The 16,041-nt window shown below is 37.4% G+C and overlaps 1 protein-coding gene across 2 annotated transcripts in view; it reads right to left on the bottom strand.

Moving 5' to 3' along the window:
* TENM1 (teneurin transmembrane protein 1) overlaps positions 1-16,041 on the bottom strand; it is a 330,568-nt gene that overhangs the window by 253,784 nt on the left and 60,743 nt on the right. For both annotated transcript variants that reach the window (XM_081808286.1, XM_081808288.1), the window contains exon 3: positions 15,425-15,577. In XM_081808286.1, the coding sequence (XP_081664412.1) occupies positions 15,425-15,577 (153 nt within the window). The remainder of the gene's footprint in view (positions 1-15,424; positions 15,578-16,041) is intronic.

Here is a 16,041-nt window from a genome sequence, read left to right as displayed (position 1 = left end):
AAAAAAAAAAGAATCAGTTTGCCTTGGTTTTAAGCCACAAGGATCACACTTCAAGAAGGAAAATTCAATTTGGTCTCATTTCATACTGCCTTTATATTTTTCAGCCATCAACTCTTTCTCCACACCAAACACAGTTTAAAAACACACATGGTCTCTGTCCTTTTGTTCATTTGCTATAAAATTAACAGCCCATTAAGAAACACACCTGCAGTGGCTTTATTCAGAGGCCAATGCCTTCTAGCTTTTAACTCCCTAAAATACCTCCATTATCGCTTTTTGTGTTAAGGCCAAGAGTAATAACTATTTTAAGAATGTTCACTGTTAACTGTTAATAATAGATTTTAAATGCAATTTTGAACATAATTATGTATTACAGGACACATAATTTTGTGGAATTGACATTTATAATAAAATATGCCCTTTGAGATGATAAATGACCAACTGAGGACCTTATTTTTCACTGAAAGTTACTTTTTCCCATGTGAGACAGAACGGTCTTGTCCCCAAAGTGTTGATTATGCATTTAACTCTTAGGGTCCTAGAGCTGACAGATGTCTTCAAAGAGCAGACAATTAACAGACCGTGTTTATGTGGATACTTCTGTTCTCAACTTAATGTTCAGTTTGTTCAATCGCTATCCTCGTCAGGGGCTCTTATCACTTCTTAAAATGCATCATTTGGTGGTTCAAACACTATTATAAATAGAAAATAATTTAAAATTAGGTTCAACAAACACTATTTTAAAGGGGCTACAAACAGCCTTTAATGAATGCCGACACTGTCTTTTTAAAAAATCAGGGCAAAACTGGCTGATGGACATTAACCTTTATATACGAGCCTTACCAAATGCTACACCATGTCTTCCTTCTGCACTTTATAGCATCATATACTGCATTAATGAGGCTACTTAAATGTTATTCACTAAATCAAAAGAAACTCGTGAAGTTGTGTTGTTGGAGCTTCCTGGTTACTAGCGTTAGTAAATATCTGAAGCATCTATACTAAGTCATTTAGAAAAATGATTTTAAAAGATGGTCTTACCCTTTGAGAGCCTGCATCACAGTTAAAACAAGACAGATGAAGAGACATGACAACATGAATGAACATGTGGACTGTAATTTAAATAAAAATAGCATAGCAAGAGAGTTGCCGCAATTTGGTATTAAAGAGAAATTCTCACAGCTTGCAGATGGAAAATTTCTCAGCCTCTAACCTTTAGCGTTGAGTACATCAGAAAGGGGGATGTCTCCCTGCTAGCAATCTACACCACTAAATAGCCTGCTCCATTTTATCTTCTCTCGAAATTTGTTACGGGTTACAATGTAGTGGCTCTTAATTAATTTACTATTTCATTTTTTTCTTAATGTAGCTCAAAGGGGAAAACTAAAGAGAAGAAAATGACCCGCAGAAAATACGGAATGTGATTTCAGGAAGACATTCTGAGCCAGGATAAGGAAGTGGAATCATTTTGTCCAAACTTAACATGGACTCTGAGGCCTCATCTGCAAAGTGTCAGCAGCAGGGCTCAAATACAGCACGAAGGTCCGGATTCTGTCACTTGAATGTTTAATTGTCATTTAATCACTCAGACCGCTACAGCCCTATTGGAAGGTCCAGGAAGAGCGTGTTCTCCAGTAGCGGAGCACTCCCTTGCAGAAATGTAAGAGGAAGAGCAGACAGCCCCGGATCCGATCAAACTGTGCAGTGCTGTTGTTATCACAGTCCCACCAATATCCCCCAATTTAGTTTGAGCTAAACACTCTCTTTATAGCTTGCAACACAGGCATCAACTGCTGAGTGGTAAAAACCTATGGCAGATAGGCCGTGTGGAAGGATGACAAGCTAACTGACGGTTGCTTAGTTCAAAAGGAAAAGGTCAAGCTACCTGGAAGGTAAATACAGAGGCCCGGAGTTGGTGACAGACACTGTGCACAGTGGCTGTATCGACTAAACCAAGGATTCGTTATCTCTAGACTCAGACACATACCTGAATACTAAGACCATAATTTTTAACAACATTGTCCTTGTAAGACAGGGGTAAGTAACTCTAGGCTGGACATATACATGTATTTATTTTTTCTGCTTGATGTAGCTAGACTGGATTTAATGATCTTGCACAAAACTCAGTGAAACATGAGTAGAAGATACTGACATGCAGTCATTAAAAAGATTCTAATATCAGGTCCTCGTGTAAAACTGACCAGGTTAAAGGCTGTGGTGTTGTCTGTAACAGCAGTCTTAGCAGTCTTTTAAGGGATTTGCAAGTTCCATAAAATGTATCTAAGCTAAGAAGATAACCGGCTTTATTAACTGAAGGGAATGTTGTCCAAAGGGATGAAAAAGAAACATGCCTTAAGATCATATTTGCCCCTCACGTCATCCTACAGCACGTTCAAAATCCTCAAAAGACATCAACAAATACTTTTGGTGTGGTCTTTCACCTGGATTAGTCCTAGTGTGCGTCTCATGGCTTAAGTACCATCTTCCTTTTGTTCCTTCAAACATAATAATTGTTTCACAGTTAACAGATCATTATGAAATTTAGAGTATCAGAGCTTGGAAAAAATGGGGAGGTAAAATGAACCCCTAATCCCTGTGATCAAAAGCTGCCAAGAGATATAAAGGGGACAGTGAGAACCTATCCTACCCTTCCCATCTAAGTAGCCATGTATAATTTTCTTTACATGAACTGTTGAAGAAAAATATGTATTCAACTCTCAGTTCTTCAGGGAGAGATTTTCCAGATTGTGTATTACACATGCTTTTTATTTCAGTTCTATAACCCAGGAGTATGCAGGAGAAAGAAAAGGAAGAATGAACCTTGTACATAGTAGGCACTTGGTAAATATTGTTTGGATGAATTAATAAAATGGTAATTTTGATGATTTACTTAGTAATGTTGATCATTTATTTTGACATTTCAGTACAAGGTTTAGTGGGAGGAAGAACTGAAACATCTCCACACAAAGGCCTTTGGGAATTAACTGTGAATAAAATATGTTTAGAAATAAAATACCCCTGCCTTCTTGACACTGATAATAGATAGCTGATTGTGTGGAAAAGTCCATTAGCAAATATTACACTTGAGAAATACATTAGTGTGTAAGTGTAAACAATTATGTCCAGACACTGAAAGACTTCAGATTCCAGTACAGTAGCTCATCTAGTATTACATACATCTCAGATGGAAATGAAATTGTCTTGTTAAAATCTCACCATTAATTAAAAGACTAATTTTGAATTGCATTTTGACCCTGTATATCTGTTTGTTGAACATATTATTGTTTAAAAGACTCAATTCTCTGATTTTTAGAAGTACTTAAGTTCTGTCATAAGGATTTCCACTTTCCTAAAATTTTTTTAAAAATTTCAGTTCTTCTGGTGTGTTATAATGACCATTAAATAGTATTCACAAGCATTAGTTTCCAAATTTCAGGCTCTCCTGACTTGATATACAATCTCACACAATGAAACACAAATTATGTTTGTGGAATCTCAGTCTGTGGATTATTACCAATGGTACATGAAGTGGTCAATGTCTTTGAATTTCTTTGGTGAAAACTTGAATCGATATAAAACTCAAATTTATCATCACATTTTTGCATATTTAAACACTGACTCAGAGTCATGGGTCAACATGGTATAAAAGATCTCCGTAAAAGAATATAATATTGCCACTAGCAAAAAAAAAAACAAAAACAAACGTATTCAAAGGTTAATGAATAAATATGGACCATGCAATGAAAAGTCAAAAAAGGGAATTAAAGAAAGGATTTCCACTTATAATATCATCAAAAAAAAAATAAAAAAACTTAGAGATAAATTTAACAAAAAAAGCTGCAAGTTAGGGTGCCTGAGTGGCTCAGTTGTGTGAGTGTCCAACTTTTGGTTTCAGCTCAGGTCATGATTTCAGGGTCCTGGGATGGAGCCCCAGATTGGGCTCCATGTTCAGTGGGGAGACTGCTTGAAGATTCTTTCCTTCTCCCTCTGCCCCTCCCTGCCCCCAGCTCACACTGGCTTGCGCACTTTCTCTCCCTCTCTAAAATAAATAAATCTTTTTTAAAAAAGTTGTAAGACTTGTACACTGAGAAATACAAAACATCACTGAAAGAAATTAACGAAGGCCTAAATAAATGGAAACATCCATATTCATGGATTACAAGATTTACTATTATTAAAATGGCAATACTTCCTAAACTGATCGACAGATTCAACGCAATCCCTATCAAAATTCTAACTCCTATTTTCCAGAAATACACAAGCTGAGCTAAAATTCATCTGGAAATTCAAGGAATCCATAATAACTAAAGCAATCTTAAAAAAATAGGAAAACACTGGAGGCCTCACACTTCCTGATTTCAAGACTTATTACAAAGCCTCAGTAATCATACTGGTATTACAATAGATATATAGATCAATGGAGTAGAATTGAGAGTTACGGAATAAAACATCATATTTGTGGTCAGCCGAATTTCAACAAGGGCACCAAGACAATTCAATGAGGGAAAGAAATTCAACTAGTGGTGATGGACAAGTAGATATCCACAAACAAAAGAGTGAAGTTGAACCAATCCCTCATACCATATACAAAAATTAACTCAAAATGGACCAAATATCTACATTTAAGAACTAAACCTATAAAATTCTCAGATGAAAATACAGGCATAAATCTTTGTGATCTGGAGTTTGACAATAGGTTCTTAGATATGATATCAAAAGCACATAAAACAAAAGAAAAAATAGATATATTTGACTTTGTCAAAATTAAACTTTTGTGCCTCAAAGGACACCATCAAGAAAGTCAAGAGACTGCCTACAGAATGGGAGAAAATATTTGCAAATCATATATTGGAAAAGAGGCTTGTATCTAGAATACATTAAGAAGACTTACCAACTCACCAATAAAAATACAAATAAACCAATTGAAAAATGGGCAAAGGATCGAATAGACGTTTCTCCAAAGAAGAAATACAAATGGCCAATAACACAGGAAAAGAGGCTCAACATCATTAGTCATCAAGGACATGCAAGTTAAAACCACAATGAGATACCACTTCATACCTGCTAGGATAGCTAAAATAAAAATGATAGACAATAACAAGTGTTGACAAATGTGGAGAAATTGGCACCCTTTTGCCCCTGGCCTCTCAAAAAAACTGAAAACAGGTGTTCTCACAAAAACTTGTACATGAATGCTTATAGCATCATTATTTATAATAGTCAAAAAAAGTGAAAATCCACAAAAGGTCCATCAGTTGATGAGTGGATAAACAAAATATGGTATACTCACACAGTGGAATATTATTCAACCATAAAAAGGAATGAAGTATCCATACATGCCACAACATGGACGAACTTTGAAAACATTATGTTAACTGAAAGAAGCCAGATACAAAAGAATATACATTATATGATTCCATTTATATAAAATGTACATATAGGCAAATCTATAAAGACAGGAAATAGATGAGTGGTTGCCAGGGGCTGGGGAGAAGTAGGGATATGGGGTAAGTGCCAATGCCTATGAGGTTTCTTTTCGGTGTGATGAAAATATTCTAGAATTAAATAGTGATGATGGCTACACAACTCTGAATATGCTAAGAATTGCCGAATTGTACACTTTAAATTGGTGAATTATATAGTATGTAAATTAACAAAGTTGTTCCAAAAGATATGGTTCTAAGCTCTAAATTGGCATGCAGAGCCTGCACACACACACACAAACTATCATGACCTGTCATAAGAGTTTTGATGTGTTTCCAAGTGGTTTTAGATGGTCATTACCTAGAAGCTGAACTGTCTCCTAGTCAGTATTTTGGAACATGTAATTGGTAGTGCACAGTAGGGGTGCCTATTTTCTATATTTTTATACAATGTTAGACGTTAGTTATATGTAGATTATCATCATCACATCCTTCTGGACTTTGGAATGGTGGCAGGAGGGCTGGTCATGGCTCAATTTATCCAGCACCCCCTTTTGTATCTTAGAATGTAAGTTCCCAGAGGACAGGGCAGTCATGGCTGTCTAAAATCTTGATGTCTACTTACCGGGCATTTAATAAAGGTAATTATATTATGACCCACCTGTCCCATAGTTGAGAGTCATAAGGGGGTTATACAACTTCTTGTTCCAGGCCTCAGGAAAAAGCAGCAGCCTGCAGAGGCACCAGTTCTCATGGGTTGTTGTATTTGCTATCACCTTTAATTTCTATCTTTAAGGAACCTGGAAAATCTTTAATAATATCAGATTAAAACTTCTTCTCACAAGCAAGACTCACTACACATAGTAACAATAATACTGGTGTGCCTGGGTGGCTCAGTCGGTGAAGCATCTGCCTTCGGCTCAGGTCATGATCCTGGGGTCCTGGGACCGAGCCCCACGTCGGGCTCCCTGCTCAGCAAGGAGTCTGCTTCTCCCTCTCCCTCTCCCTCTGCTGCTCGCCCCCACTCATGCTCTCTCTCTCTCACACTCTCTCTCTGTCTCAAATAAATAAATAAAATCTTTTAAAAAACCAATAATAACAACAATAGTAATATGAACTTGGAATAGGTAGGAGCATCTATGGAACACTTACTGGGTCCTCTTTTGGAACTCCTACCTCTCTCATTTCCGTAATAGCAAAATGTCTCTCTCATATTCAGTGTGCCATAAAATTCCGTGTCCCAGTTTTTCTCTGAGGCTCCTCCTTCATCTTTTCTCCTGTCCAGACTTTGGTCCCTTCACTCTCTCTTTTCTTACTGGCATCCTCAATGTCTCCCTCTCTACTGGTTTCTTAATTCTTTGTCTTCAAACAAGCACAAGTCTCTCTTTTAAAAAAAAAAAAAAAACTAAAATGACCCAACTGCCCCTTCATCTAGTTATCATACTATTTATCTCCTTCCTTTCCTTGCCAAGCTGTCTCCATCTGCTGCCTCTATTGCTTCATTATCCATTTACCACTTAGGCTATTACCATCTGCATTTCCTCCCCCCACTGCTCTATTAGTCCATTCTCCTAAATATGCACTCTTTAAGGTCAACTTGGATTGATTTTTCTGGTTTCTCAAGGCCCAGCTCAAACTACTTCTGTGATAAACAATCATCTTTTCATCTTTTGTCTTTTAATACCCTTAATAACCTAACCATCCTATTTCTATTTCTGTACACCAGTTGGTTGCATGTTACTTTGCATTGTGTGTGCATGTATGCGTGTTTCCTCCAGCTCTCCTGTTGAATAGGATGTTTCTCAAGGGCAAAAGCTATGTCTTCTGCTTCATTTGTGAGCTTTCCATAGTACTTAGTACAGTTAAAATAGCATCTTGACTCATATAGCACTAAAAATCATGAACTTCTATGCTTGTAAATACTAAGATTTCATTTTTCTTCCCTTGCTATTATTTTCATGGAGAGGTTGGGGTAGTCAAGAATCATTTCTCCTACAATCTAACTTTCTGCTTTTATTCTTCCTGCTCTCTGAGCCACTGGCAATGGGAATATGGTATCTATGTACAGTTCTGGTCAAGATACCTTTGGTGGGATATATAATGGACACAGGAACTGTGTGCATTAAATCCAGGAACTCTAAGATTTTGTTTTCAAAAACAAATTAAAACAAACAAACAAAAAAACAAAAACAAATTTTACATACAAGGATCACCTTTGACTTCATGCAAAAGTAAATGTTTGAACTTCCTCCAAAAATAATATAGGCAGAAAGATATAAACAGATACTCAACAGAATTAGGAACACACATGGCTGGTAAATTTCTACAATGTACTGTTTCTCTCAAAAAACTATGATGGTAGGGGCACCTGGGTGGCTCAGTCAGTTAAGTGTCTGCCTTCGGCTCAGGTCGTGATCCCGGGGTCTTGGGATCGAGCCGCACATTGGGATCGAGCCCCACATTGGGCTCCCTGCCCAGTGGGGAGCCTGCTTCTCCCTCTCCTCCCTGCTCATGCTCTCTCTCGCTATCTCTGCCTCTCTCTCTCAAATAAATAAAATTTTAAAAAAATTATGATAGTATAAAGATGTTCTGGGAAGATCCCCTAGCTTTAGAAGGACTATTCCAGGAGGATCAATATGCCATTCCATAGCACACCACTTAGCGCCCCTGTCAGATGTATACTATTAGGCTAGAAGGACCACGAGGTAGATACATTCCACAGGAAAGGTGTTATTTAGTTAAACAAACAAACAAACAAACAAAAGTAAAATGAGGATTAAAATGAAACAAGAAGGAAACATTAAACATATATGACCAAGAACATTTAACATGAATTTTTTATACCGTAAATATGTTTGCCTTTTAGCATAGCAAACCCTTTCCATAAATCTGTTTTAGAAGTCAGGTCTCCAGTATGCTTTAGAAAAGCTTTTGTTAAAACTGAAGTATATTGATAAAGTGATTTAATATAGTTGAAAACAAGCTGCAACACTCTAGCTGGGCCCCCTGAAACCATGTATTAGAGAAACATCTATATAGCATTATAGGAAACATTTACTGTAATTTGCCATCAATCTTTAAAAATAATAATGTTACGCTCCCAACATTGTTGTCTTTGTTAGTGCATTACTACTATTTTATTCATGTGGTTTGTTGTGCTTATATGAATTATTCCCAATTCTACCACAATGTCCTGGGCTCTAATATCCTTTAAGTAAAAGATACTGAAACTATGGGTTGACTCAAAGGGCAGCTGAGTGCATTTTAATATCCACATGTCCTATGAACCAATATTGAAGAACCACAGAATTATACTGCAGGACTATGTTCCATCTGAATGCACAGTGATTACCTGGGTGGGGTTGGTGCAGTTCTTCACTTTTGTACCACAAAATGAATCTTTACCTACTGGCTGGGTCTGCAAAGTAAAGGTCAGTGAAACTACAAGTAAATCCGAAATTCAAGCTTTTATTTATGGTCTGCAATTGTCATTGAATAAATTGCCTCCAATATAACAAATATGCCGCAGATAAAACAAAACAAAACACCCCAACAACAACAAAGCCAAAAAACAAGCAACACACACACACACACACACACACACACACACACCCACCCCTCTCTAGCTACGTCTACAATGAAAGTTCATGAAAGGTAAGTTTGGGCTGTTAACTTTCCATTCCCAAGGTGCGTGTGTTCTGCTTTGAGGAGGAGAGAGAGTCTCGCTGAACTCAGGTCTTTGAAGGGAAATATAAGATTTGCAAAGTACTCTTACGGAAAAGATATACATTTGACTGTCAAGACAGCTGTTACTTAAACAACTGGCCTTGAGAAAAGAAGTTTTAAAAGAAGAAGGAAGAGGCTCAAAGAAGGGTCTTGAGCTAACACTAAGGAAAGACTAGATCCTCCTTTCAGCTACCCAATGTAGCTATGGCTATTACGCAAGCCAAGTCTCTTAAGCTTCTTGTGTTTTCCTTTTCAAGTGTAAAACAAGGGTAGCAATAGCTGCTACAGCATAAAACTGGTATGTGAATAAAAGACATTATTTTGAAATTGTAAATGCTCTCTAAGTGCAGACTGTTGTTACATACATGTCAAAAATCCAAACTTATAAGGCAGAAAACTGGCAATTAATTATTTGAATTACAACAGAATTCTCTGCAAGTGATTTAAATGGCAAATGGATTACCCATTTTACAGACATACATTTCAACCATTTTCCAGGAGTGTACACGCCTTTTGCCAAATCAGGTCCACTTTTATTTGGAATGGCTAATTGTTCTTCCTTAACTGCAGAATTTGAATTCACTGACTCATAATGTACACAGCTGGAGGGGACCTTAGAGATAAGCCAGTCCCATGGAGTATCACCCCTTGTTTTACAAAGCTTTACCAGCTGGGAGGAGAATGGAGGGCAAAGAAAGGAAAGGGGAAGGCAGGGGGAAGTGTGGCAGGAATCTGACCCCCCTCCCATTTTATCTGGAGAGATGTGGCTTTTATCTGTTTTTCATTTGTGCTTTCTGGGTAAGATATAAATTGCAAAGTGTGTTTCCCGGCCCACTATCCTTCCTCCACTCCCTAAAAGTTTTAAAGCTGGAGGAGAGCAGAATTTGCCCCTCACAATATGATTCTTTGACAGAAGGATCATCTTGAAGAAACAGCAGACATAGAAAAACCATGTAGAGGTTCCCCTTTTGTGAGGAGACATTTACATTTATAAGGGAAATCACCATGTGTAAGGGTGTCAACCTTTCTGTACCACGAAGATGTGCCTAAATCTCTAGAAACTCATCAGTGGAGAAGGAGAGGACTTAAATCTGCCTACCAGCCATACTCTAGCTCACTGTGCTTTGTCTGACAGCCTCCTATAGATGGCTCCCCCCACCTTCAACATCTTCTGTCTTTAGCTGGAGATGGTATTTAAGGTGGTGGCCTGGGCCATTCCAGGAGTTACTCCGTTTTCCTGGGTCTCTCCTGTGTATGAAAGGGGCGTACATGTTATTAAACTTGTTTTTCTCCTTCCCTGTTAATCTGTTTTTTGTTGTTTTTTTTTTTTTTTTAAATTCAGCAGGGGTAGGTGGGTGCCTCAGCCAAGAACCTGAAGATTAGAGGAAAAATTATTTTTCAGCCTGAACAAAGCCAACTCCCTCCTTTTTCAGATAAGGAACTGGAGCACAGAGAGGTGAAGCTCTAGTCATTGCTTGGTCTGGGCTAAAGCATCTTCATGACAGGTTGTATGCTGTGTCATATCAATCAGCTATATGTTATTTCTATGGTCATATATTCAACAGACAATGAACTAGAAAATACCTTTTCCCCTCCCCCTTCAACTTTGTGGAGACAGATCTTATAGAATGAATTTAAGAGAAATGCCGCTTTCCCCCAAGCCCAGACTTTCGCAAAAATTATAAAGGAGATAAAAGCTGACTTGAGTATCCTTTAGCTCTGTGTCCCCATCCCCCCTTTCTGTTCTCGTGCTCTATTTTGGCATCCAACCTGCAGGAATTCAGTACCGTGGACTACCTGATAAACTTCTTCCTTATTCAGATGATGGCTGACAATGTTGGACTTTACCTGAGCCCTCTGCTCCTGGAAAACTGCTGGTTAAGAAACCCTCCCAACTTTTTGTCTTCCAAAACCCCCTCACTCTTTTATGTTTTAGGAAATGGCTTACTGCAAAGCCAACAAGCAAAACACAAAAATTACCCCATTAAAAACCCTCTCCCCTATGACTTACTAGATATGGAGCTCTGTCTACCCTTTCTCATGCTCCCATAAGAACTGCAGAAGACTCCTTTGTTGGCCTATAACAAGGCCAAAGATGGACCCTTCCCCTTTTGCTGGAGCCTAATGAACGACCAGATACAGACCCTCCAATTGCTTGTTCTTTGTCTCATAAATAATTAGCTGAGATTAGAACTATTTGTTCTCCTTCAACTAGCCAGATGCAGACATAGACATTTCCTGCTCAGCTGACTGAGACTTCCCCTGAGTACAAGATAATCCCAACTGTAAATCATCCCACACGTTCCTTATCCACTCCTCCTAGAAAGTCTAAGGCAAAATCCACTTTGCTCAGACACTCTGATCTTCCGATCTAGAATGCTTTCCTTATTGCAATAGCCTGAATAAAATCAATTTCCCTACCCATTCAGTTTTTGTCTTTGGTATTTCCTTAGAAAATGTCTTTAGCAATTTATATGTTTAGTCTGTGTTACATTATTTCAATAATAGATGAGAAAACAGAAGAGGTGCCATCAAATGTCCTCTGGTCTAGTTCAGATCTCTCTGTGTGTTCTTGACCTTTCTGGCCCTCAGTTTCTTCATCTTTAAAAAAAGACACTGGATTTGATAATGTTTAAGATTTTAACATTCCATATTAGTTGATAAATTACATTGTAATTATTTTTAGTTCCATTTATGGATGTTATGTGACTCAGGTCTGAGACTAAGTCTTTTACTTTTTTCTCTTCTCTGCTCTGTTTAAAGTAGTTGTTACATAATGTTTATTAAAGAGAAAGAGTTATGACTAGTTGGTAAGCTTCTAAGGTAGTAGGGGCTGTTTTAGTATAATGCTTTCAATTCTATAAATGTTTACAGAACAACCAACAGCTGGCTTTCCTGATAGATTCCAATATGTGATTGTGACTTATGTCTTCTTTTTGAAATTAAATTCAAATTATTCAAGTACATTTCAGAAATAAAATGCTAGCATGCTAAATGTCTATAATCAAATATTCGGTTTTCTTTCATTTGGAAAACTAAGTTGCGAGAAAATTCTTTAATCTCCTAAGGAGAAGCAGATATATATAACTACTGTTAATGGGGAACCAATTCCAGAAGAATCTGATTTTTTTTACAGTGCCATTCTATTTATCCATCACTTTGACGATGAAGGTGATGGTGATTACAAAATAATAGATGTTAAATTGTTAAGTAAAGAGAGCTCAAACTTTAAAAAGGGAAAACATCTAAATCCCAAGAAGGCCATCATTTGTGGAAAAGCTGATAGCAGTTTGAAGCGGGATCTACGGTACCTAGTGGGATGTCAATAAACTCAAGGTAATTTTCCAGTCATTTGGTCCAATAATAATTACGGCTAAATTTAACTGTGTGTCTTGCACTGAGTTTTACAACTATTATCTCACTTGTTCCTCACCACCAACTTATGAGACAGGTACTATTATTATCATCTTTGTGCTGCAGATGAAGATATTAGTTCAGCAAGGTTGTACCAATTCATTGCCTGAGGCTGGAGAGCCAGGAAATGACACAGTCAGTGTTCAAAGCCAGATCTGTCTGACTCCAGAGTCCAGGATCTTAACCACAGCACTACAATGCCCAGTCCTCTAGGAGAGTGAGGAAAACAATGTAAAAAAGATTATCTGGTTTTTAGTTTTATATTTTAATGAACACAGCATCATTAAGACAAGCTTCTACAACTGTATTTATGGGGTGTGTGATGTCTAGAAAATCATAACAGGATACAGCTGACCAGTTGAAAATATCCTTCTAGGTACATTACATCTTCTGCAAGATTTGGTTTAGTATACACATGGCATTATAAAACAGGAGCTGTTTTTAACTCACTGAGTGATATGCAGTAAAGACCTAATACAGCAGAACCATGATGTGCAGTTACAGTTAAGGTTTGGTTCAGACTGCCACAGAAAGTCAGTTTAAGATAACAACTTGCTATATATGGCACCAACCCTTAATGTTTCTTAATAAAGTATTAAATTGAAATTGGTTTGGCCTGTTTGTTGTTATAATTGAGCAGAAATTTAAAAATAGTTTTTCATTTATGAAACTCATTACAACACATTAAAATATAGCTGGATAGCATTTCTCTAAAAGCCATCATGAATAGACTCTGGGGCTTTGCTTTCATTGGGTAAAGTGTCTTTTGTGGTTTTCATATACGTTTTGTGTGTGGATTTCAGTACAGTGTGGAGATAAGGCTCCGAAATCAGACCGCCAGTTTCTAGCTGTGTGAACTCGGGCAAGTTACTTAACCTCTTTGTGTCTCTGTTTTTTTTTTTTTTTAATTTGGAAAATGAGGTCCATAATGTTACCTTCATGATATAATACATGTGAAATGTCTGGAGTGATTCTTGGCACACGGTTAATTATGCAATAAATTTCAGTCATCATCAGCAAACTCCAGCTAACCCTTGGAAAACACTGGGGTTAGGGGCACCCATCCCCTCCCTCTCAACCCCATGCAGTCAAATAATCCTTGTATAACTTATGACTCCCCCAAAACTCAACTACTAATAGTTGACTATTAGCCAGAAGCTTTACCAATAACATAAACAGTTGATTGACACAGATTTTATATGTTTCATGTTATATATACTGTTTTCCTACAATAAAGTAAGTTAAAGAAATGTTATTAAGAAAATCATAAGGAAGAGAAAATTCATTTCCAGTCCTGTGCTGTATTTATTGAAAAAAATCTGTAGAGAAGAGGACTTGGGCAATTCAAGCCCATGGTGTTCAAGGGTCAACTGTACTTTGTGGAAGGGAATTAGAGATGTCTGAATTAGAGTAAACAAATGAGTACGCGCTGGTAACAACTATGTGATGACCTTCTGTCTTGTGTGTTTCATTTTCCTCAAACAGATCACTCATGATTTTCAAGTGTGAATGGCAAGAAACCCCCTAGGCACAAAATGGTGGCCCTTGCACTTGCACATGTAAAGGAATCAAAGAGTAAGAAAGAAGATAAGGGAGAGAAACCTCGAGTCCAAGTGTACTCAGACCCTTTCCTCTGTCATCTCTGACCCTCAGCCCCTCTCAGCAGCAACAATGGAATTGCTGGGAAAGGTCAGCCCAGGCTCAAGACAGTATTTCTCAACAAGGACGTAAAGCAAGCTGCACTGTGAATCAAAAACTAGAACAAATCATAATGTTTTCCTGAAACCTAAGCATGAATTTTTACTGAAGTGTAGACCAAAGGAGAATTACATTTTCAAAGACAAACAAAAACAAAACAGCAAACCCTACAAATAACCCCCAAAAGACACTAAAAACACAAGTAAAGATTAGTGACTAAAGCAACTACAAAACCAAATATCTTGTTTGTAACTCATCAGCCAAAATAAGACTGTCTTATCACCCCTATAAAATGTTAAGTTTCTTGAGGGTAGGGTTTCTTTGGGTCATTGATTCATTCATCAGTTTGTATGTATCTCCTAAAAATATTTAGGATTGTGCTGGCTCTATGTTCTGTTTTCAATTTCTGCTTTTGGAATTGACATCCTGAAATTTTACATTGTTTGAGTCCCTGTGTGCTGACTCCTATTTCAAGAGAAATCATAATAGAAACTTTCAGCCATTTTCAATACTTGTATATTGAGACTAAGATCACTCAATGTGAATAAGATGTTGGGAGTGCTGGAGAGTTGGGAGAGACATTTATTGTAAATAAGTCAGGTAGCTCAAGCTTACGTTAGTTAAATTTAACAATTCAATACTCAGAGTACTTTTTTCTTTTCTCCAACTGCGAAGGATTCATGTTCCCCAACTAGAAAAAAATTCATGTTTCCCCACTTTGACATAAACATTCACCCTTATATTAAGTATAAAAGGCTTTTTCTTATTATAAACAGAAGAAATTTCCATATACCCTTTGTAAAATGTTATATATAAATGCTGGACTTGGACACAGAGAACTTAATCAAAATCCCATGTTGCTTCAGGGTAGTTATATGCAAAATGCAATTTCCTTTGTATTGAAACCTCCATCCTGTAAATATTTATCTATTTTCAAAATTGCCTACATATTTGAAAAGTTTAATTGGTTTATACTCAAGGCACTAGAGAAAGGAAAATTTGCTTTCATAAGACATTTACATGTATTTATTCTGTCCACGGAGAGTACTTCTTTTGAGTGATCATGAGATTTAATGTGAAGTGAAACCATCCCAGCTTTGGTTCTAATGACCAAATTAGAAGAAAAGTAATCAATAATAAATCAATCATTTTGATCACTGTACCTTTTTTCTCTGATTTATCGGAAACTTTTCCTCCAATTGGAGAGTAAGTAGTATCCATGGATTCGGTCCCTCTGTTCCCTTTGCTAACTCCATTTTCATAGAGCTGTCCTTCAACTGGTTGCAACTGCCAAGTCAGGCCGAACAAATGTACTGCTGCAAGAAAACAAGCCATACATAAACTTATTCCAGACTTGCTGAGAAGGTCTCTAAACCAGCTGTCCCTTTCCACCTAAAAATGCTATGACCAGATTTCTTTCAGTTAGGCCAAGCAGCTTGGAGTTTATACCTACATCATACATGTAACTACTTTTCTAAGTAGCTATTGTTAAAATGTGTCAGGAAACAAACTGAGGGTTGCCGGAGTGGGGGGTGGGGTGGGAGGGATGGGGTGACTGGGTGATAGACAATGGGGAGGGTATGTGCTCTGGTAAGCGCTGTGAATTGTGCAAGACTGTTGAATCTCAGATCTGTACCTCTGAAACAAATAATGCAATATATGTTAAGAAAAGAAAAAAAAAAGAAGAATAAGGTAGCAGGAGGAGAAGAATGAAGCGGGGGAAATCGGGAGGGGTAGACGAACCATGAGAGATGATGGACTCTGAAAAACAAACTGAGGG

Source organism: Leptonychotes weddellii, chromosome X, assembly GCF_054177405.1.
Source record: "Leptonychotes weddellii isolate Sample4059 chromosome X, ASM5417740v2, whole genome shotgun sequence".
NCBI lineage: Eukaryota > Metazoa > Chordata > Mammalia > Carnivora > Phocidae > Leptonychotes > Leptonychotes weddellii.
This window is presented reverse-complemented; position numbering and strand designations above follow the sequence as displayed.